At 44.0% G+C, this 22,834-nt stretch overlaps 1 protein-coding gene across 3 annotated transcripts; it reads right to left on the bottom strand.

Annotated features, from left to right (window-relative positions):
- Positions 1-2,334: 2,334 nt before the first annotated feature.
- Positions 2,335-20,788, bottom strand: LOC112612116 (putative pregnancy-specific beta-1-glycoprotein 7). 3 transcript variants are annotated; one of them, XM_025366241.1, is made up of 7 exons: positions 20,593-20,788; positions 19,006-19,365; positions 13,183-13,461; positions 10,192-10,470; positions 9,537-9,791; positions 4,675-4,758; positions 2,335-2,802 (listed from the first exon to the last, which is right to left on the bottom strand). In XM_025366241.1, exons 1-6 carry the CDS (start codon positions 20,672-20,674, stop codon positions 4,715-4,717), a joined length of 1,299 nt encoding a protein of 432 aa, XP_025222026.1. In that variant the 5' UTR covers positions 20,675-20,788; the 3' UTR covers positions 2,335-2,802; positions 4,675-4,714. The 3 variants fall into 3 exon arrangements, with proteins under 3 accessions (XP_025222026.1, XP_025222025.1, XP_025222027.1); XM_025366240.1 differs by lacking the exons at positions 2,335-2,802; positions 4,675-4,758 and adding an exon at positions 6,229-6,296; XM_025366242.1 differs by lacking the exons at positions 2,335-2,802; positions 4,675-4,758; positions 9,537-9,791; positions 10,192-10,470 and adding an exon at positions 12,194-12,796.
- Between the last annotated feature and the right edge of the window lie 2,046 nt (positions 20,789-22,834).

Here is a 22,834-nt window from a genome sequence, read left to right as displayed (position 1 = left end):
GCAAACAATCAATAGAAACAGGAAGTGAAGCTAGACAACCAGTTAAACCAAAAAATTCTCAGAGGGGAGTATGCCTTACCCCTAAAGAGACCTAGAAGAGCCGTGGCAAGATAAGGGCATTTATCACCCTATCTTATCCATATGAACAGGCGCTCCTCATGTGTCCATTTACAGGTTCTCCACAAGGGTTGCATTCCAATCCCAGAGCTATGAACATCTGCTTTTCTGGGATAGGAATCTTGGTAATGTGAAACTTCCCTGACTACACGTCGATTAATAGGCTCTCTGCAGGGAGAAGCACATCATGCACTGTTGGCTCATTGTGGCAGCCCAACCTGGCATTGTCTTTACACAATCTTGCATGCAATTTTGTGTTTACAATAATCAGGAGCATTTCATCTTTTATTCCATAACAATGGTTTCAGGGGGTCTCCCTACAGGACTACAGGTGCGTGCCACCACGCCCGGCTAATTTTTGTATTTTTAGTAGAGACAGGGTTTCACCATATTGACCAGGCTGGTGTCGAACTCCTGACCTTGTGACCTGCATGCCTTGGCTTCCCAAAGTGCTGTGATTACAGATGTGAGCCACTGTGTCCTGTCCATAAACCACACATTTCTTTGAGTTTTTGAATTCCAGCCCCAGAGAAACAATTTGATATTTGAAGGATGGCTGATCACAAATATTTGCACACAAATAAAAATGTTTGTAGATTGCACCACATGAGGGAGACTACCAGTATGACTATCAGGACGAAAATATCAAGAGTTTGGAATATGTACCTTAAGCAAGATACAAACCAACTACAATAGAATAGATCAAAGAAGAAGCCAGAAGAGACTAGTCATTTTAACCAGGCAGCACATTTGTTGATTTTTACAACTGAGTATAATACCCGAGGTATTTATCCATGTGCCAAAAGAAGTGTCAGAAACTGCACAGGCTCCCCCTTGTTAAGCTGGTAGAGAGCAATTCTATTTTCTAGCATTGCATGTCTATGTTAAATTAAAACAGGGCGTGAGAAGAATAGGCAAGTATAGAAGTGGAAGCCTAAAAAAACCTCTTATATTTGAGGAAAAAGTTGTGTTAAAGATGTAGCTAACGTCAGCTTTTGGGTGGACTAAAGGATCTCTTGTTGTGTAAAAATGTGTGGGCCAGGTGCAGTGGCTCATGCCTGTAATCCCAGCACCTTGGGAAGCCAAGGCGTGCTGAGGTCGGGAGTTCAAGACCAGCCTGTCCAACATGGAGAAACCCCGTCTCTACTAAAAATACAATATTAGCCAGGTGTGGTGGTGCATGCCTATAATCCCAGCTACCAGGGAGGCTGAAGCAAGAGAATCACTTGAACACCGAAGGCAGAGGTTGTGGTGAGCCAAGATTGTGCCATTGCACTCCAGCATGGGCAACAAGTGAGAAACTCCATCTTAAAAAAAAAAAAAGTGTGGTTGATGTGATGTGTCTGACACTGTTAACTTACTCTCAGAAGCTACTTCTTGTGAAATCCTAAGTACAGCATTATTCTGGGAAGCAAAGGAGACAGGCATAAGCAAGGAGAAATTAAGAGAGGTAAGAGTCTCATCATGATTGACAGTCTTGTTCTGACATCTTGAGAAAAGCTGTCCACAGTGTACAGTCATCAACTTGTTGTCGTGCTTTGCAGTATAAGTGTCTCGAAGCTATAGTGTTGAACATTTGGTGAGCTCTGAGTGGCCCACACCTCGGACATGAGGGTTTTCCCATGAAATTTACATTGAGTTGTCCACCTCCAGCTTATATGGTTTCAGCAACGGAGCTGTTCTTGTTTTTAATGATTTCATTGGAGAAAATTGAATTGGAAGAACCAAAAGAATTCAGGGTCCAGTCTAGTCTACCAGTGGATTATAAATACTCAAAGATAATGAACAGTGGTTCAGTCTGGTTACAGGTGTACTACAGTTTTTCTTTTCAACATAATTTTTCTCTATATAGGAGTCTCTATTTTTTCCAAAGATAATTGCAGTAGGATAAATTTGTTTGCAAAATAAGTTGAGTCTCACCAAACTTGCCTAGATTTTTTACCTAAGTGAAGCAAGAGTATCAATGGACCATAGAGGATCCTTTTAAACTTTGCTTTGCTAGAAGTTTTATAAGACTCTCAGATTAAACTTTCAGAAACCTCTTGAAACTAGGAAGCCAAACCAAGGCCAACTTTAGACTTTGCCTACATTCCCTATGGGTTTATTCTATGTATATTCTCAAATACAACATCCCAGTCAAAGCCTTGGTAATATAACCAATGTTTTAAATGTGTCATGTTATAAAGAGAGCAGATTCTTACTGAATTTGTGCAAATAACTTTATTACCATATGCATATGTATACTCATGAATAATTTCCCAATTCTGGGACACTCAGAGAGGGAGCCAAAGCAAATGTTTCAATTTTTGTTTACAAAAGTATACTTTACCACATTGCTGTAAAGTATAAATAGCTTAAAAGAGAAAGCTCATATATCTGGAGAATGAAACATTCAAGGAATCAGCACATTTTCAAATAAAAAATTGTGAAAATATTATCCTTTTGATTATTTAGTCCAATAAATTTGAGTTTTTTTTCTTCTTTGTCTTGAATTTCATGAAGGTAGCATCCTGTTCATTAAAATTTTGAAAGTTCTCAGAGAGTCCAGTGATATGATCTTGAAGTTATCAGAAACTTGTATTCAAGAGTCGTTGTCAGAGTCTTTTCCATATATCTCCTTGAAAAAAAAGCAATTTTGGACTGTAGCTGATTGTAAATACTTCGAGGAAGTACAAAAGCAACTGCCTGGGAATGACAAAGATTTAAAATGACTATGGTTAAAAATCTAATGATATTTTTATTAGGTTTATTATGGTAAAGACACAGCTCACATAGAAATCTAGTTACTTCTGTGGCATATGACACTAAGACTGATAACATACTCAATTTCCAGAAATTTCATATAGTTTTTAGAACACTGTTTTATTTAATTTATTTTATTTTATTTTTGAGACAGAGTCTTACTCTGTCACCCAGGCTGGAGAGCAGTGGCACCATCTTGTCTCACTGCAAGCTCCACCTCCCGGATTCCTGCCATTCTCCTGCCTCAGCCTCTGGATTAGCTGGGACTACAGACACTTGCCACCACGCCTGGCTAATTTTGTTTTTGTATTTTTAGTAGAGACAGGTTTCACCGTATTAGCCAGGATGATCTCGATCTCCTGACCTCATGATCTGCCCACCTCGGTCTCCCAAAGTGCTGGGATTATAGGCGTGAGCCACCACGCCCAGCCTAGAATACTCATATTATTAACATTCCCATAAATATTATTTAGAGAAGGTTTAGCATCACTTATCCCTCATTTCAAAATGCTTTATATATATTTTGACATATCAAATAAGGTGGCTTTTCCATTGAGCTTCTGTTTCCCAACTGGATCACTGAGTTCTTGGTGTAGCCCATTAATAATTAGGGCCAAAAAAGTATAGTCTTACCTATGTTGAAAAAGGTCCTTAGGAAATTGCAGTACTTCTAGCTGAAAATAATTGATTTAGTTTTAAGTTCTACCTATTACAACAAGAATTCTTCATCCTCGTTACATGTTTGTAGTGTCAGGGAAGACTTAAAAATTATCAGTGCCTGGATCCCTCTCCAGACCTTTAAACTGGAACTCATGAGTGGGGCTTCAGCATCCACTTTTAAAAACGTTTTCCAGTGATTCCCATGTGTAGCTATATTTCCCATCAGATTTCTCTGATTTCTTGTGGCCTTCACTTTTTTTCTATTTTGGTATCATGATTATTTTCAGGTCTCATTTCCTGTCTTAGGCTTTATGTTCCCTGGGGTAGGGACCTTTCCTTCTTCATTTCTGTATCTTTTTTGAGCATGTGAATTGGTCATCAGGAAAAGCTGTCAACCACACATAGGTTGTGTCCTGAGTCTCAGGTTCACAGGCTAATGCTAAGGTCTTTGTTCTCCACGAGGTCAGAGGTTGCTTGTGATGAAGGGTGTGGTTAAGTCTGTAGTGCAGATGGTGGAGGGGAGTTCACCCTGTTTTTAGGCATAGCATTGGAACTAAGAATTTTATGTCTTTGTGGGTGAAGGGGCAGGGATGTGTAGGAAGACAGTTCTGATTATGATGGAGGAATTATACTAGGAAGCAGATGTAAAGGAAGTGAGAATGAATAGTAAATAGAAAAAATGTGAACTTACCAAATAGGCTAGAGTAGACCCCTGGGGATTCTTGATTAAATGAATTAACTAGATTTTAGAAAAGTAATAATACAGTCATATGCAAGGAAGGTTTCAAAGTCTGGAGACAAGAAGTCAAGAAACACTTTGAGAAGTGGTTGAGCTTTATGGGAATGGAGAGAATTACACTATTGAGAGATGTTAAAAGTAATGAAGAGGGTTTCACAATGTGAAATTGTGTTTCTCATTTGAATCTGAGAAACAAATGAGCAGAGGCTGGAGATAATTATGTCTTAAAGACAGTGGGGTACAGGGAGCATAAAGGCCAGGGAGAAAGGGAACTGCAGGAATTAGTGCTGAGAAGCAGGAGTTTAGTGGAAGAAGGAGGAGATCCAGTCCCAGATACAGGCAAATAAGTCTTTTCCCTCTCGCAAGCATGGCAGTCAATCTTGCAGGAAACAGGACAAGAGAAAAGGCCATCATACCTGCCAGTCTTCCTGAAATACAGAAATGACATCACGGCTGCTATATCGGATTAAGGCCAGAAATACGCCCTCTTACTGAAGGAGCTGTCATGGAAAGAAAAGAAAAGGAATGGAGGTGATATTATTTTACAAGGGGGAGCCTCAGGAACAAGCATGTAACATGAGGTACTCTATAATTGTTTCTTCAAGGAATGCATTATTTCTGTTGGAAATTTGATGGGAGATGATTATATTCTTGCAGTTTTTTTTTCCCTTCTCACCATGTTTCTAGGTTGGTGATCAGTCCTCTGTCAATTCTCTACTGCACTCAGATATTTCAGAAAGCTTTCAGATGTGAGAAAGGCTGATTGCTATTTTCTATGTCATTAGAACTTTCCACCTTTCCACCTTTTCATGGTTGCATCTTTTTCTCAGTGTCTCTGTTGTGGCAGCCATGAATGAGACCCTGTCAGGTCTCCGTGGCAGGGACCTGATTGACAGAAGGCCCAGGTCAGTGCATTTCAAATTCACCACCTCCTTTGCACAGAAAGCTTCCTTCTCACAGGTTCCCAGCAAGGGCGTGAAAGCAAGCCTAGTTCTCTGAGGCTCTCTTTAACTCTAGTGGGTGACTGGTTGGAGGATTCCCGATCATCCTTGCAAAAAGTCTCTTAGAACTGCATTGATACCTAAAGCTTCTTTCTCTTTCTTTTTCACAGGAGTCAGCTTTGCATAGGGGTCTGTGGGTTCTCCCATACTACCTTCATGCCTGCCCCACATTCCCTCACAAGTGTCTTCCCTGATAAATTATCTTATATGTCTAATCCCATCCTGGATGCATTTCAGTTAGTAAAAACTAACATACCAGGGTTGATTCTTTGCACTTAGCTTTTTTCCTTTCTCTTCTACAAGTAGTCAGTAACCATGTCCTAGTGTTTTATGTGTTACCTCTTTTTCTATATATATATGGAAATAGTTAGGTACTGTTGAGGTGCACTTCCTGTGTACCAGGGCCTGTGCTAAATACCTGTACGTCATTTAATTCACACAATAACCCTGTCAGGTAGACATTATTTCCATCTTGCTTATGAAAAGACAGAAGCTTAGAGTAGTGTAAAATCTTTCCTGGTGTCATATGGCTAGTAATAAGTGGATCTGAGATTTGACTCTAGGACTATTTGACCTCAAGGCTAATGATGATGGTAGTAATATAGCAGCTGACATTGGTTCCTCTGCGTGTGGCATCTTGTTTCATTGACTACATTAAACCTTTAAAAGAATGGTATGAAGCAAGCTGTCTCATACTTCAGGATATGAAAGAAGAACAAAGTAAACCCAACACTGTGAATGAAGGAAACAATAAGGATTAGAGTGGATAAAAATAAAATGGAGAATGGAAAAAGATAGAGGAAATTATTGAAACCAAAAGTTGATTCTTCAAAATAAAATCAATAAAATTGATGACCATTAACTAGACTGACTAAGAAAAAAAGAGAGAAGATTAAAATTGCTAAAATCAGAAATGAAAATGGAGTCTGAGCATGGTGGGTCATATTTTAATCCTAGCACTTTGGGAGGTCACAGTGGGAGGATTTCTTGAGGCCAGGTGTTTGGACCGGCATAGGTAACCCGGGGAGACCCTCTCTCTACAAAAAAAATGTAAAAACCATTTAGCTGGTCATACTGGCATGCATCTGTAGTCCTCGTATCTTGGGAGACTGAAGAAGGAGAATTGCTTGAGCCCAGGAGGTTGAGGCTGCAGTGAACCATAATCACACCACTGTATTTCAGCCTGGGCTGGCCCAGAGCTATAATCAGTAATAAGATTGAATCAATAAAAGTATTTGATGAAATTCAATATTTTTTCATAATAAAAACATTCCAACTAAGAATGGAAGGAAACCACCTCAACATAAAGACAATATGTGAAAAACCCAATGCTAGCATCATACTCAACGGAGAAAGACTGAATGCTTTCCCTATATGAGCAGGAACAAGACAAGGATGCTGCTTTTGACATGTCTATTCAATGTAGTATTGAAAGGTCTAGTCAGAAAAATTAGGCAAGAATTTAAAAAAAGACATTCAAACTGGAAGAAGGTAGTAAAATTATTTCTGTTCACAGATAACTTGAACTTATATGTAGAAAATCCTAAAGATGCAATAAACCTATTAGAATTAATAAATGAATTCAGTAATGTTGCACAATACAAAATCAACATTCAAACATCAGTCGTATTTCAATACACTAACCATGAACAATCTGAAGGGAAATTAAGAAAAAAAATGTAATTTGTATTAATATCAAAAAGATAAAATATTTAGGAATAAGTTTAACCAAAGAGGTGAAATGATTATACCTGAAATCCATAAAATATTGCTTAATGATGACAGCAATAAATTGAAAAACATTTTGTTTTCATGAATTAGAAGACTCAATATTGTTAGGAAGACAATGCTACCAAAAGTGAGTTGCAGATTCAATACAATTCCTATCAGAATCTCAGTGACATTATTGCAGAAAAGGAAAAATCTGTCCTAAAATTTATATTGAATTTCATGACTCTAAATAGACAAACAACTTTGAAGAGGAAGAATGAGGCTGGAGGACTCACACTTCCTGATTTCAGCATTTACTACAAAGCCCAAGTAACCAATACAGTGTGGTATTGGAATAAAGGAGGACATAGAAATTAGTGAAATAGAACAAAGAACCCAGAAAGAAATACCTGCATATATGGCAAAATGATTTTCATCGAGTGTGCCAAGGTCATTCAATGGGGAAAGGACAGTGTTCTGATGAAATGATATTGGGCAAGCTGGATATCCAAGGGCAAGAATGAGTGGAACCTTTACCTAACACTATATACAAAAATTAACCCACAATAGATCAAAGATCTAATTTAAAAGTAAAAGCTATACAACTCTTAGAAGAAAACATAGGAGAAAAGCTTCATGATATTGGATTTCACAATGGTTTCTTGGTTGTAAATTTTATTTAAAGCATAGGCAATAAATAAAATGGATTAATTGGATTTCATAAAAATCAAATCCTTTTATATATCAAAGAACATTATCAAGAGAGCAAAAAGGCAACCCGTGAAATGAGAAAAATACTTGCAAATTTTAAGTATGATAAGAAATTAATTTCCAGAATACATGAAAAACTACAAGTCAACAACAGCAAACATCCAAAAACCCAATTAAAAAATGAACAAAGGATTAAAATAGAGTTTTCTTCAAGGAAGATATACAAATATCCAATAAGCCCATGCAGAGTTCCTCAGTGTCACGAATACTTAGAGATATACAAATCGAAACCACAATGTGACACCACCTCACACACTTTAGGATGGCTTTGATAAACAATAACGACAGCAACACAAAACAAGTGTTTTCAAATAGATGGAAAAATTGGAGCTCTAGTGCATTGCTGATGGGAATGGGAAATGTTATAGCCACTGTAAAAAGTGGTATGGCTATTTCTCAAAAAATTAAACAATAAATTACCATTTGATCCAGCAATTCCACTTCTGGACATACTGCCTATAGAATGGAAGGAAATTTGAACAAGTATTTGCACATTGATGGTCAGAGAAGCATTACTCACAATAGCCAAAAAATGGAAGCAATGGAAAAGTCCATTGTCCATTGAAAGATAAATGGGTAGGCAAATGAAGTGTATCTAAATACATTAAAATGCTATTCAACCTTACAAGGAATAAAATTCCAATACATCGTGCAAAAAGGATGAAACTTGAAGACATTATGCTAACTGAAGTAAGCCAGACACAAAAGGATAATTATTATATAATTCCATTTATAAAAGATAGAATAGCTAGTTACATAGAGACAGAAAGTAGAATGGTGGGTGCTAAGGGTTAGGGGGAGGAGTGAGAGTTACTGTTTTTTTGGATCCAGAGGTTTAATATGGTAAAAGGAAAAAGTTCTGGAAATGGATAGTGTGATGGTTACACAACACTAAATTGCACACTTAGTTAATGATAAGTCTTATATTAGATATATATATATATAAAGTGTCCTGGTAGTCTTACACTCTATAAATACACACTTTTTGGCATTGCCCCTTTCCTGTCATGCAGAGCCCAAGAGGTGAATCTCACTATTTCTCCAAGTGTGCATCACTCACTGTCCTCTGTGCTGTGTCCCATGTGCTATGCCCACAGCCTCATACAGCCGGTGACTTCAGAGCCAGGACACAGTTCAAGAGTCTGCCCGGAGGCTCCCTCTGTTCTTATTTCCCTGCAGACTAGGCTTCACTTCAACTGGCAGCTCGATTTAGCTGAATTCAGGACAGGCCACCAGGGCTCTTTCTCCACACTTGCTTGTCCCACCCCAGGTGGAGTCAGGCAGGGCCAGTCACCGGAGAAGCCCGGAGCAGAGCAGGCAGCAGTCTGAGCTGCCCCTCTCTCATCCAAGGGACTTCCTCCTCTCATTTGGGGGAAAAATGTGAGCTTGTTTCAAAGCCTCAGATGTTCCTTGTAGCTCATGGAGTAGGTAAAAGAAATCAAAGATGTGGCAGAAGTGGATGTGTTGGTGACAGCGAAAAGCAATTTGATCTTGAAGACTCTCCTTGTCCCTCTGTGAAGCCTCTTCCACCTCTCTGAAGCCTCTTCCACCACATAGGGCTCAAAGCCCCCTCCCTACTTTTCTCAGGCTGGACACAAGGTCAGCCATGAGAAAACAGAAAAAGAAAAAGAAGAGGGTCTGTAGAGACAAATTGGGAGGCTTCAGGAGGAGAATTTAGGATTTTCTTCTGCCCATGGGACACAGGCTGGGAATTAAAATGTTTTCCTGACTCTTCTCTGAAAGCCAGATAGACTCCACCTAAAACCCTATTGCCAATGATGCAAGGATCCACTTACGAGAGACTTTGATCCTCGTGAGTATGGAACGTTCCCTGCCAGTGGCTGAGTTACGAGCAGAGCAACCATAGAGCCCGCTATGCTTTGTAGTAATATGGGGGATAGAGAGCTTTTGTCCTGATTGAAGAAACTTCCTATTAATCGTCCAAGTATACTCTGCCGGTGGGTTAGAGTCCGCGAAGCATGACAAGTAGAGGTTTTCTCCTGAATGGTACTGGGTGAATGGAGGGATAATCCTGGGGACGTCTGGACCATCTGGAGTAAAGAGAATAAAGACACAGGTGATGTACTCCGAGGGAAGGGGATGCTCCTGGTCTCTTAAAGGGACAGAGTGTCCCTCTGAGCCAAGACACACCCTCAAGGCCGAGCCAAACCCCTTCTGTGTTCACTGAGCCAAGGCCTGAGGTATTCACCTGTTTCTCCCATCACAAGTTGTAGACCCCAAGTCTCCCATGACAAGGGCATCCCCTCCCCTTATATTCTTGGTTAAGGCTGTGCCTACCCAGGTTTCCCCAGGGCAGGGAGTCATGGCCTGCTCGGGTGTCCAGAAATAACAGTGTCTGTACTTGGACCTGAGAGAGACTGAGATGCCTGGCTTCTGGTCATTTAGATTTAAGTTGGTGGCCTGGCCCACAGATGACCCAAATATACTCACAAAGGACATCCAGGGTGACTGGGTCACTGCGAATGCTACCAACTCGATCCTGTATTTCACATTCGTAGGATCCTGTGTCATTTCTTGTGACATTGGCTAGAATGAGGATCCTGTTTTCACCAGGTTGCTTTAGCCTGGGAGTGACCGGGAGGCTCTGACCATTTACCCACCAAACGTAGGTGTAGTTCTGAGTCTTAGGTTCACATGTTAAGGCTACAACATTCTTATTCTCCATGGGGTTGAAGTTGTTGCTGGTGATGTAGGGCTTGGGCAGCTCCGCTGTGTGGGTAACAGAGAGAAGATTGTCCTGTGTGGCACCTTTGATTCTTCTACAGACATCCTTCAATCAGAGTTGGCATCTCCCACCTCTCAGCCCACCGAAGTCCTTGAAAGTCAATAGCTGGTGCGTGTGTTACAAGGCATGCATGATGATCTAAGTGCTCAAAGACTGTGAGGCTGCGTGCTCTGTCTTAGGGAAGCACAGACTTTCTCAAGTGTGAATTGAGGAACAGTGTTGGGTCATGGACAGACACATCAGTGGGAGTCACAGTCCCTCGTACCCCTCCCAGTCCCTCTCTAATCAGCTGATTGACTGGCTCACCTTGGGTTCCTTACCTGGAATGTGCAACTCCTATGCCCCTTCCAAATTCCATCCTACTTTCCCCCCTTAGATGTGATTTCTCTGCAGCTTCCATTTCCAAGGACATTCTAGAGATGAGCAATAATGGGACTTCCCATTGTCCTGAAACCCTGAAGATACTGAGCAGCCTGGCCTGGGACTGGATGTTTCAGCAGAAATAAGACAGGGGAGACCAGAGTCAACCCTGGAGGTCAGTTCAGTCATCTGGCAGTGGAGGCACAAGGTGGGGCAGTGTTTTTGCTGCTGTTTCATGGTGACTTACTTGAGCCAGTGACCTCCAAAGATAGAGCAGAGTGCAGGGAATGATCTAGAAAGAGTGAAGGGGACAGGCAAGAGCTGGTGGCTTTGGAGTAGAACCATGTTCCCTGTTCTGGGTTCTGTAAGTTTCCTCTCCTTCTGCAGAGGGCAGGTGAGGTCTATGTGGACCTGTCCAGAAATATATGTGGAGATTTGCAAATGCAGAACTGACTGGTGGAAAGGGTGGGAATGTACTTCTGGAAATCTGGTCCTCATGGACCATGTGTGTTTGATGGATATGAGACAAATTTAGGGAGAACTTTTGCAAACATTTTCTTTCATTGGACACTCTACTCTCCGATTCCATTTGTTTGACTACTCTAGGGACCTCATGGAAGTGGATTCCAAAGCGAATCTGAGAAGAGACTGCTGGTTGCCAGGAACTGGGAGTGGGGAAAATCAGAAGTTGTTCATGGGTGTGCAGTTTCTGTTATGCCAGATGTGGAGGTTCTAGAGATCTGCTGTACAGTTTGATGCCTACAGTTCACACAGATTGAGTATTTCTTATGCATAAGACTTAGGACAAAAAGTGTTTTGGATTTCTGACATTTTTTGATTCTGAAATATTTGTCATATACTTACTGGTTTAGCATCCCAAATCTGAAAGATTCAAAATCTAAAATGTTCCAGTGAGCATTTCTTTTCAGCATCAGATTAGTATGCAAAAGTGGGAGGTGATAGGCCAAATACATCCTTGATTTTTTTTTTTCTGTCACCACATTTCTAGCTTGGTGATTAGTTTTTGATCAATTCCATACTGGCCATGCTGCGCTTGTATATTTTTGAAGCCTTTGGGATATGAGAAAGGCTGTTTGCTATTTTCTATGTAATCAAAACTTTCCACCTTTTCATGGTTGCATATTTTTCTGTGTCTCTGTTGTGGCAGTCATTAATGAGAAACTGTCAGGTCAGGTTTAGGACAGATTTTTGTAATTCTGCAAAAAATGTTACTGGAATTCTGGTAGGGGTTGCTTTGAATCTGGAACTCACTTTGGGTAATATTGTCTTCCTGACAATATTGATTCTTCCAATCCATGAGAATGAAATGTCTTTCCATATATTGATGTCATCTTTAGTTTCTTTCAGTAATGTTTTGGAGTTTTCAGGGTATAACCCTTTGACCTTTTGGGTTTAACTTATTCCAAAATATTTTATTCCTTTTGATGTTAATGTTAATTGAAATTCTTTTCTTAATTTCCTTTCAGATTGTTCATTGTTAGTGTGTAGTCTAAAGAATGATCTAGAAAGAGTGAAGGGGACAGACAAAAGCTGGTGGTTTTGGAGTAGAAATATGTTCCCTGTCCTGGGTTTTTTATTTTCCCTCTCCCTTTGCAGAGGGCAGGTGGCTCTTCCCTGATAGCCAGATAGGCTTCACTGGAAAACATATTGCCAATGCTCCAGGGATCCACTTACCATGGATTATGATCCTCTTGATTATGAGATTTGTTCCACCAGTGGCTGAGTTATGGATGAAACAGACATAGACCCCTGTATATGTTTCAGTGATTTGGGGGATAAAGAACACTTGTGCTGATTGCTGGAACTTCCCATCAATCAGCCAAGAATGCTGTGCCAGTGGGTAAGAGTCTGTGAGGCAGGAGCGCTTGGGGACTTCCACTGTATGGTAATAGGTGTATGAATAAGAAAAGGTGGGGGCGTCCAGGCCATCTGGAGCAAAGAGAATAAAGTCACAGGTGATATTGTCAGTGGGAAGGGTAAATCCTGGTCTGTGGAAGGGCCACAGTGACCCTGTGAGCTAAGTCACAACACTGAAGTCCCAGTCAAATCCCTGCTGTGTTCACTGATCTGGAGCCTGAGACATTCACCTTTTTCTCCCATCATAAGCTGTGGACCCTGATTCTCCCATGACAGGAGCAACCTCTTCTCTCCCATTGTTGATCAAGCCTAAGCCTACTCTTAGTAGTCATGGCCAGTTTTGATGTCCAGGGGTAAAGGTCTCTGTACTTGCACCTGAGAGGGACTGAGAGGCCTGGCCTCTGGCCGTGTGTATTTGGGATGGCAGCCTGGCTCACAGAGGAACAGAAAATACTCACGGAGGAGATTCAGGGTGACTGGGTCACTGCGGCTGGAACTCACTGGGTTCTTCATTTCACATTCATAGGGTCCCGCAGTATCGTTTGTGACACCAAATATAATGAGGGTCCTGTTGGTTTTGGACAGCTGCAACTTGTGACTGATAGGGAGGCTCTGACCGTTTATCCACCACAGGTAGCTTACGTCCTGAGTGTCAGGATCACAGGATAAGATCACAGTCTCCATGGCCTCCCTGGGGTTTAAGTTGCTGCTGGAAATGGAGGGCTTGGGAGTCTCCACTGTGCAGATGACAGAGAGAAGATTGCCCTGTGTGGCACCTTTGATTCCTCCAAAGACATTTTTCAATCAGAGTTGGCATTTCCCACCTCTCAGCCCACCCAAGTCCTTAAAAGCCCATCGCAGGAGTGTGTGTTACAAGAGAGACGCATGGCAATCTGAGGGCTCAGAGATTGTGAGGCTGCCTGCTTTATGTGGGAGAAGCACAGACTTTCTCAAGTGTGAATTGAGCAGCAGTATTAGGTCATGGAAAGACATGGGACCAGTAGTCACAGACCCTGTTGCCTCTCTGAGTCCCTCCCTCTCCAACTGCCTGCCTGACCCACCCTGTGGTCCTCACCTGGAGCCGGCAGTGCTCAAATCTTCTTAGTTTCAGTCTTACTTTGTCCCCCAAGGTATGTTTTCTCTGCAGCTTCCCTTTCCAAGGACATCCTAGAGATGGATGATGGAACTTCCCATTGTCCTTAAACCCTTTGGGTACTGGGAAGTCTGGCCTGGGACTGGGTACTTCAGCAGAAATAACACCGGGGAGACCAGAGTCAAGCCTGGAGGTCAATTCAGTCATCAGGCAGTGGAACCACAAGGTGGGACAGTTTTCCCAGCTGTCTCATAGTGACTGACTTTAGCCAGTGACCTCTAAAGATAGAGCAGAGTCCAAGGAATGACCTACAAAGAGTGAAGGGGACAGGCAAGAGCTGATAGCTTGAATCAAGACCATGTTCCCTGTTCTGGGTCCATGATGTTCCCTTCCCCCTGTAGAGGGCAGGTGAGGACCATGTGGATCTTTCTAGAAATACATGTGGATGTTTGCAAATGCAGAACTGACTGGTGGAAAAGACAAACATGAACTGATGATGGAAGTCTGGCTCTCATGCACCATATATGTTTGGTGGCTATTAGACCAATATTTGGGAAGAAGTCTTGCAGAAACTTTCTGTCATTAGACATTCTACTCTCTGATTCTATGAGTTTGACTACTCAATGTACCTCATCTCAGTGGATTCCAGAGTGAATCAGAGAGTAGAATAGTAGTTTCCAGGAGCTGGGGTCGGGGGAATAGGGCATTGTTCCCTGGGTGTGTGGTTTTAGTTATGAAGGATGAAGAGGTTGTAGAGATCTCCTGTACAGCTTCATGCCTGCAGTTCATACAGATAAAGTGTTCCTTATGCAAAAAGCTTAAAACCAAGTGTTTTGGAGTTCTAACTTTTTTTTTTTTAATTTTGGAATAAATGCTGTAGATGTACTGGGTTAGCATCCCACATATGAAAAACTTAAAATCTAAAATGCTCCAGTGAGCACTTCTTTTTAGCATCACATCAATGGTCAGAAGTGTTGGATTTTGGAGCATTTCAGATTTTGGATTTCTGGATTTTGGATGCTCAATTTGTAATACTGTAATTTTCCCATAAAAAGTTGTCAGGAGTTTAGACCTCATGTTATGTTCTGACTCTAGTAACAAAACAAAACAAAATTTGGAGGAAACATTAAAATGTTGTCGTAAGTGGAAATTGTTACGGATGGTCCAAACATCTAAGATCAAGTGCTGGTAGTAATATTTCTCTTGATGCCCAATTAAGGTTTAGGTGTGCCGTGAATTCCAGCAGGATCACATTATGCTCAAAGAAAGATGCCAAAGGTGATTTGAAATTAGCAACTCCTTAAGTAGAGAGAGTCCCATCAAAAGGATAGAACTGGCCAGTGTGTCAATTACATAAAGGGAGGAATGATGCTGAATTAAAAGAAGGGATGTGTGTTATGTTAGTAAATATAGAAAGAACTCCCTGTTTCTAATTTCTGTGCAGAGTTAGGAAAAATGGGGAGGAGCCCAAAACAGGTATGTGAAATGCTTTCTTAATTTTCTCTTAACTCAGGAAATACAACTGGAGGTTAAGTTTGTGTGAATTAGGAAGAGTCTAAGTGAGACCCCAATGGCTCATGTGTCCCCCACACGAAGAACCCCAACTTATGAAAATGGCACCATCAGGAGGAAACAATCGTATGTGGCACAGGCAATAAAACCATCAGGTAGCACCCACCTGGCCACCTGCAACAGGTCCCCGACACCACCAGTATTCCCATTACGTGTATGTTACAGCCTTGGTAGTTGTCCCACAACTACAACATTTAAAAATTGCTATTGTCAATACGAAGTATTAAATATGAAGTTGAATATGTTGTTCCACTTTCTTTCCCCCTCTTTTTTGAAGTTTCCTGTTTCAGTTTTGGAAGTTTTTATTCACATATCCTCAAGCCAGGGATTCTTTCCTCAGCTGTGTACAGTCTACCAGTAAGCATCAAAAGCATTCTTCATTTCTCTAACAGCCCTTTTTTTTTTTTTTTTTTTTCTGAGACAGAGTCTCGCTCTGTTGTCCAGACTGGAGTGCAGTGGCACGATCATGGCTCAAGCAAGCTATGCCTCCCAGGTTCACACCATTCTCCTTCCTCAGTCTCCCGAGTAGCTGGGACTATAGGTGCCCACCACCATGCCCAGCTAATTTGTTTGTATTTTTAGTAGAGACAGGGTTTCACCATGTTACCCAGGATGGTCTCGATCTCCTGACCTTGTGATCTGCCCGCCTCAGCCTCCCAAAGTGCTGGGATTACAGGCGTGAGCCACTGTGACTGGCCATCTCTGAGGGATTTTAATGAGTTGTTGACTTTTGAGTTTGTTCAGCTTTTTACTTACTGTTAGAGCCGAGTGACAAATTTCAAGCTTGTTATATGCATGACAGGAAACCAGAAGTCTCTAGGAAGTGACTGGGGAATGTGAGCTCCATGGTAGGTTGAGGATGGAGTCACGAGTGAAATGGGTGAAATCAGCCCATGGGCTTTGGAGACTGTAGACCTGTCCAGCCTTTGGCACCCTGGTGAGTCAGTGCAAAGATTACAAAAGTGACAGCAAACTAGCATGGCTGACTCCATCTGGCATCTAGTCTCAGGCTGGCTGTCCTCACTCATTCCTGGACATAGGCCAGGCTAACCATGGGAGGAATTTAGTTTATGGTTTAACTTTGAAGCAAGAATGATAATAGTTGCTCCATAACACTAATACCCTTCTTTTGCCCAGGGATTGCCTTTGTAAAACTGGTGAAAGACCATGAGAGTAAGATTACAGGAGGAAACTGAATTCTGCTAAAATGTAGGCACAGTTTCTATAATCCCTTACTCCTCAAATGTCATTTGGCCAGAGTTTACAAAATTTGTAACTAATTGCTCCTATAGATAACATCACTATTGTAGAACCTGAGACTGGCCTTTTGAGATGTTTCTCATTCTTTGCATTCTGGCAACCGGCTGACCTCATCCATACCCATGACTAATGGCTCAGCCAGTCACGTGGTCCCCACCTAGAGGCGGATTCAAGCACAAACAGATCATTTCCCTCTGCCCCCATGATTCCATCCCCAAATAATCAGCAGTACCCATTTTTCAGTCCTGTGCCCCTGAAACTATCCTTGAAAATCTCTAACCCCTGATCCACTAGGGAGGCTGATTTGAGTAATAATAAACCTCTGTCCTCCTGTTTGGCAGACTTGGAGTCATTAAAATCTTTCTTTACCTCAAATCACCATCGGGATCAATTGGTTTTGTTTATGCAGGAGGCCAGAAAAACTTGTCTGGGAATTATAAGAGTGGATGGAGGAGCTGCCTTTCCCTGTCCCACAGTCTTGTCCACAGATCAGCTTCACAAAGGGACAGAGCCCTGGATGGGGATACAGTGGAAGCTCATTTGCTTAGTGACCTGGGGACATTGGCTGGAGATGAAGCCTGGCAGGAGTGGCAGTTCCAGGTGATTTCTGTGCCTTTCCCATTTCCTGGGAGGTGGGCCAGACCACAGTGTTAGCAGGAAAGGAACAGAACAGTCAGCCTAGTTAGAGGGAGTGTCTGGGGAACAGCTAGGGGTGGAGGAAGAAGGTGTGCAGGACAGGGTACCCCAGTTCCACAGTCCAGGACCAGGGAGCCCTGAAAATCCTCCAGTGGCCAAAGAGCTTCAGAGTTACACATGAAGTGGGGTGGCTTTAGGGGCAAGAGGTAGTGGGGGGATGAAACATGGGTGTCAGCCTCTGAAGGACAAGGGACAGGTGTGGCTAGAACTTCCTAGGATTCTGCATCCAAGATTCAGCCTCTAAAGAGGTTATGGATCATTAATTCCTTCATTCCATTCCTTCATTTGTTATGTGAGAGCTCCTGAGTGTGTGTCTCTCACTGGGCCTGTGCTGGTGCGGGGTGTGAGTGGTGAAAGAAAACAAGGTCCTGTCCTTTATCCTGTTATGCCAGTGACATGGACACTTTGGGATACATAGGATTTCAGGTTCAGTGATAGGAGTTAAGATCTTAGGTGGAGGCCTGGACATTTTTTTGCACTGACTCTGACAGTTGAGGCAGGTAATTTAGTTCTGAAGTGCAGACTAATCAGCTGAGCATTTGCTCTCTCTCCTCTGAGGTTTGGATGCCTAAGAAGAGAGGATTTGAGACAATAATTGACTATGGGGTCCTTGGAACCCAATAAGCCCTCACTTCTGGTGGAGGAGAGGATGGGCCTGTGGCTGCAGACAGACCTCATGTGACCCTGATCTGCCTTTTGTGTTTGTGTGACTGGTTTAGTGACTGTGCCTTCCTGTGCCTCAGTTTTCTCTCAGTCAAATAAGCTAAATGGCAAATGGACTGTGGCTTTTCATGCTATCTGTGAATAAATTGTAAATTCTTCACAGTCACGTGACCTAATGCTTGGCACAGTGGAGGTATTCACACAAACAGCATTTATTATTATTGACTTCCATGAGAGAGCACCTTTAGGTCAGATCCCTGTGGACAAGCTGCTGCCAGGTACATTTTCTCTCTTCTGTTTCTGCTTCTGGGGACATTAGAGTTTCTATGGAGTGTCCTAAGCCTTGCAAGGCAGTTGGCTGATGGCCTACAAAGCTTGTCTTTCTGTCCTCTCCACTCTGAGTGTGAGGTGAAGAAAGCTCTGTCCTTGCCTAGATGAGGCTCTGAGGGCTGAGCCCTGGCTGGTGAGCAGCTCCAGGAGACACAGTCCTCAGACAGCTGGTAAATCCTTGGTCCCAGTAAGCCCTGCCACAACCCAGCCATGGCACAGGCTCCTCAGCTTTATCTGGAGTAAGGATTTAGGGACAGGGGTCTGAGGTTGAGGCTTCTTGGGCTGAGCTTCTCTGAGAGTATCTCAGGGGTCCTCTTTGGCAAAGCCCTACTCAGTTCTCCAGGGTCTTTCTCATTGTCAAATTTATGAAGAGGGCATGAGGTGCTTGGCTGACGCTGATCTCCTCCTGCTGAGCACTCCCCACCCCCCCGCCATCAGACTGTCCTTCCTGTGCAGCAAGTGTCTACAGGGTCTGGAGGCAGGAAAGGAATTCTGATCTGTTGTAGTTTGTCTCCTCTGTGTGTGTCCTGCATTAAATGCCAAAACCCCAACATGGGACATAATGCAGAGAGGGACACAGGCACAGTCCAGGCCTGACCATCCTGTGTGTGCAAAGTAGAAGTGACCCCCACCCCCCAACACCCAGGGATCATGTGGAATCACTCACCATATAAGGTGAAATGTCCAGTTACTCCTTTAGTCTTATCACCTCGCTGTATGATTTGTATGGTGTAGGATCCTGTGTCCTTCTGGGTGACATTCTGGATCAGCAGGGATGCATTGGAATATACTGTTTCTCGTCCACTGTAGGCAGGCCCAAATATAATTGTTTCAGCATCTATTACATATGCTGTAATGTAATGTTGGAGGTCCATTATTTGCCCTTTGTACCAGATGCAGGCAGCAAGATTCTGGGGCAAATTGTGGACAAGTAGAAGAACATCCTTTCCCTCAGAAACTTTGGCTGGCTGGGCTTCAATTGTGACTTGAGCAGTGGTGGGCGGGTTCCAGAAGATTAAAAGTGATGCTAGGAGGTGGAGAGAGCATCAGTCAATATTGAGACCTATGTATTGGGGTGAAAAGATGGGGCCCTGCGTCCTGAGAGGATCTCTTCAGTCATCAGCCTTGAAAACACACACACACACACTCACAAACACACACATACACCTTTTGTGTGTGTGTGTTTGTGAGTGTGTGTGTGTGTCCTACTGTCCTACTGGGTCAAGGTCAGCAGCATGACCTCCATTCCTTCAACACTTCTGACCTTGGCATTTTTCTGTTTGGAATCCTCTTCCCCAGGGGTCTGCACAGCTCTCTCCACACTGCCTTCAGGTCCTGCTTGCATCAGGGCATCCTTAGACTTCTTTCCTGACACTTCCTTTGGATACCCTGGGTCTTCCCTTTCTGGCCTTTCCCTGCTCTGCTCCCTTCAGAGCTCTTGTCAACACCTGACCTCACATTCTAGATCTCTTTGCATGTCTGTCTTCCTCCCCATGACAGCATGATTCCATAAGGACAGGGACTTTTGATCTTGGTTGCACACCAGTGCCTTGGAGAGGCTGTAGATTCCTGTACATGTGAGAGTTCCCCGGGTCCTCCCTGCCCAGGGTTTTTTTTTTTTTTTGTCTTTCTCCAATTGTTGATGTTTTTTGCTGAGGACAGTGTTTCATGCCCTGTTTATATTTTCATTTAAAGTGTCATCTGACAATAGTTATTATTATCATTTTTCAAAATGTGGTGTCCAGTGATGATTAACCAGCAAAAAAGAACACTTGAGATTTTCCTACCTCTTACCAATTCCAGTGCAATGTGATTTTCCTGTTTTGACCCGTGTCCCTCTCTGGTATATATTCCCCTATCCAGGCTCCAACAGAGCCTTCTTTCCTGTATTTTTTTTTTTTCTTTTTGAGACAGAGTCTCGTACTGTCGCCCAGGCTGGCATGCCGTGGCGCCATTTTGGCTCACTGCAACCTCTGCCTCCCAGGTTCATGCAATTCTCCTGCCTCAGCCTCCCGATTAGCTAGGATTACAGGAGCACACCACCACACCTGGTTAATTTTTTGTAGTTTTAGTAGAGAGGAGACTTCACTATGTTGACCAGACTGGTCTTGATCTCCTGACCTCATGATCCACCCACCTCAGCCTCCCAAAGTGCTGACTTCTTTTATTTTTTAGAACCGCATCCTGTCCAGGAAACCCCATCCAATCATTCTGCTTCCTCCTCCTGTCCTCTCCCAGGAAGTTCTCTCCTCACCTGTGAGTAGAAGCTCCTTCCAGGTGATGTGTAGTGTGTAGGGAGGGGCTGAGAGGGGCCCCATGGCCTGTGCTGCCTGCATGTTTTCCTCTGTGGAGATGATCCTGGGATCCAGAAACTTTCTGAGCACGGCTGTCAGCTGTGCTGTCCTTCCTCTTTCTGTGCTGAACCTCTTCCCGGGGCAGGAGCACTTCTCAGGCTCATGGGTGGGGTCTGTGCCCAGGACACCCGTCTGTCCCCTCCCCTCTCGGTCCAGCCTCCTTGTCCCTCCTTCTCTTTTTCCTTTTGTCTGTGTGTCAGGTCCCTGGGAATTGTGGAGGCCTCTGCCTTTTTCAGTAGTGATTCTGTCACCAATCCTCAACACACACTATGTGCAGAAACACAAACGCACACACAAAAGAGATGCACACAGACACACACAGTCACACACATACCCTGTAGGTTGGGCAAGTACAGTCCTGGGCCTCAGCCTCCTGCTGTCCCAATGGCTCTGGTTTGGGGTGCACATTCATGCCCTTTGCCCTCTTTCATCCCCATCTGACTCTCCCCTTCAGTGCAGGAGGTTGGAGCTGCACCAGGTCCCTGTCACAGGGACACCCCATTGTGCTGTGGGTGAGTTGTGTGTCGCCTGGTGACAGGAACCCTTCCTTTCTCTAATTGTGTCTAGCTTGACTGCAGCTTCCAAGGATGGATATTCAGGACCTGGGTGTCCCAGAGGAAAGTGTCCTTCCTGGAGGTGTGCAGGGTGAATCTCTCGTGCCCCTTGGGAGGAGAGGCCTGTGCTGGTTGCTCAGTGGGGGCTCTGAGTCCCATAGTCAAAGGGACCGTTCTCAGTCACTATTGCTCCCTGGGGTCTGGTAGCTGAGCTGGGGCTCAGGGTTTCTCCTTTCTTCCTGACCATCTTTGGTGTCCTCTCTTCTCTGCCCATCTGATTGTCCTGTGGACACCACACCTTCCCCATGGTGGTGCAGGAGGAAGTGGGGACTTACCCAGGAACCCTGTGGAACATGGCTTGTTGAGATGCAGGAACAGGAGCCTGGGACAGAGCAGGGGTTCAGAGCTGCAGTGATTCATCCCGACTTACTCCGTGGTCGTGATGGGCTCAGTCCTCCATGTGCTGACATACCCAGGGGTCTGTCCTGAGGGTTTTGACCTGGCCAAGCTACTCTCTGTAGAAGAGGAACAGGCAGTTGCCAGAAAGCCTGTCTGGAGGGACATTGCTCACACCTGAGAGGGCACATGGGGGTGAGTTGTGTTCTGGGAGCAAAGAGCAATAATACCCCCTTCTCCCGGCAGGCACACTGGAGAGGTCTGTCTTCCCAAGGGACAGGCGGGGATAGGTGGCCACATCCTGGATGGTGCCTGTGTGTGACCATCACACGCGCTCTGAGCCCCCCGGGGGGCAGCGGGCAGACAGGTCATAGGGTGCCTGACTGATTCCCAGGGAGGCTGTGGGCCCTCAGGCAGGCACTGGTCTGTGTCAGCACTAGGCTTGGCCTGGGATGCCCCAGAGAACAGGACAGATGGAGCATGGGCGGACATTTAGGGGCAGTGACAGAAAGAGTTGATGAGGATGGAGGGAGGTAATGAGGGGAAAGCGCCCAATGTGGCGTCACGTGCACCATCGCTGCCCTGGGAGATGTCTTTTTAGCTGATCCCAGGGAAGGAGCAGGTGTGTGGGGCAGGAGCTGCCGGCAGAGGGAGTGGTGTCAGGTTGGCGGCCGCCAGGTCAGGGAGGAGCTGACAGAGTCCGTGTGGGGAGCACGGAGGATGTTGAGGACTTGGGCCGAGGTGACCCTGGTGAGGGTGGACCCTTCTCGGCTATGGTTTCAGATGAGGGAGGTCGGCATCCCCTGGGAAGGCTCCAGGCTGGAGGGACTCTGCCGCCCACTGGTGGACTGGAAGAGAAGTGTGGGTGGCCCTAGTCTCAGGCCAGGCTGTGTGTTTTATTCCACAAGGATCTGCACATTTCACACGAGGTCACACATATGTTATGTTACAGCTCCATCACCTTCCAGCCCCATGAGTCCCAGTCTCTGTAGCTCTATGTTCACTGTTCTCCCTCTTTCACAATCGGGAGTCCCAAACGCAGATTTTTTGTCACCTTCTGTGGATTTGTGTTTGTGTGCAGTAGGTGGCACTGTGTATACCCTTGGGACAGTGATGTCTGGGGCTGAGCACTGCACATGGGCTTGGGAACAGAAGAGGGAGCAGCAGGGCGGGAGGATCAATGCCACGGGAG

Source organism: Theropithecus gelada, chromosome 19 (assembly GCF_003255815.1).
Source record: "Theropithecus gelada isolate Dixy chromosome 19, Tgel_1.0, whole genome shotgun sequence".
Classification (NCBI taxonomy): domain Eukaryota; kingdom Metazoa; phylum Chordata; class Mammalia; order Primates; family Cercopithecidae; genus Theropithecus; species Theropithecus gelada.
The sequence above is the reverse complement of the archived record's forward strand: the minus strand, read 5'-3'. Positions and strand labels throughout refer to the sequence as shown.

Coding starts and splice junctions, on each gene's coding strand:
- LOC112612116 (XM_025366240.1), bottom strand. CDS start 20,674: ATGCAGGCAGCACAGGCCATGGGGCCCCTCTCAGCCCCTCCCTACACA. Junction 13,462..19,005: donor TGGACATTTCACCTTATATG/GTGAGTGATTCC, acceptor TCATCTGCACAG/TGGAGACTCCCAAGCCCTCC. Junction 10,471..13,182: donor AGTCACCCTGAATCTCCTCC/GTGAGTATTTTC, acceptor TTACCCACACAG/CGGAGCTGCCCAAGCCCTAC.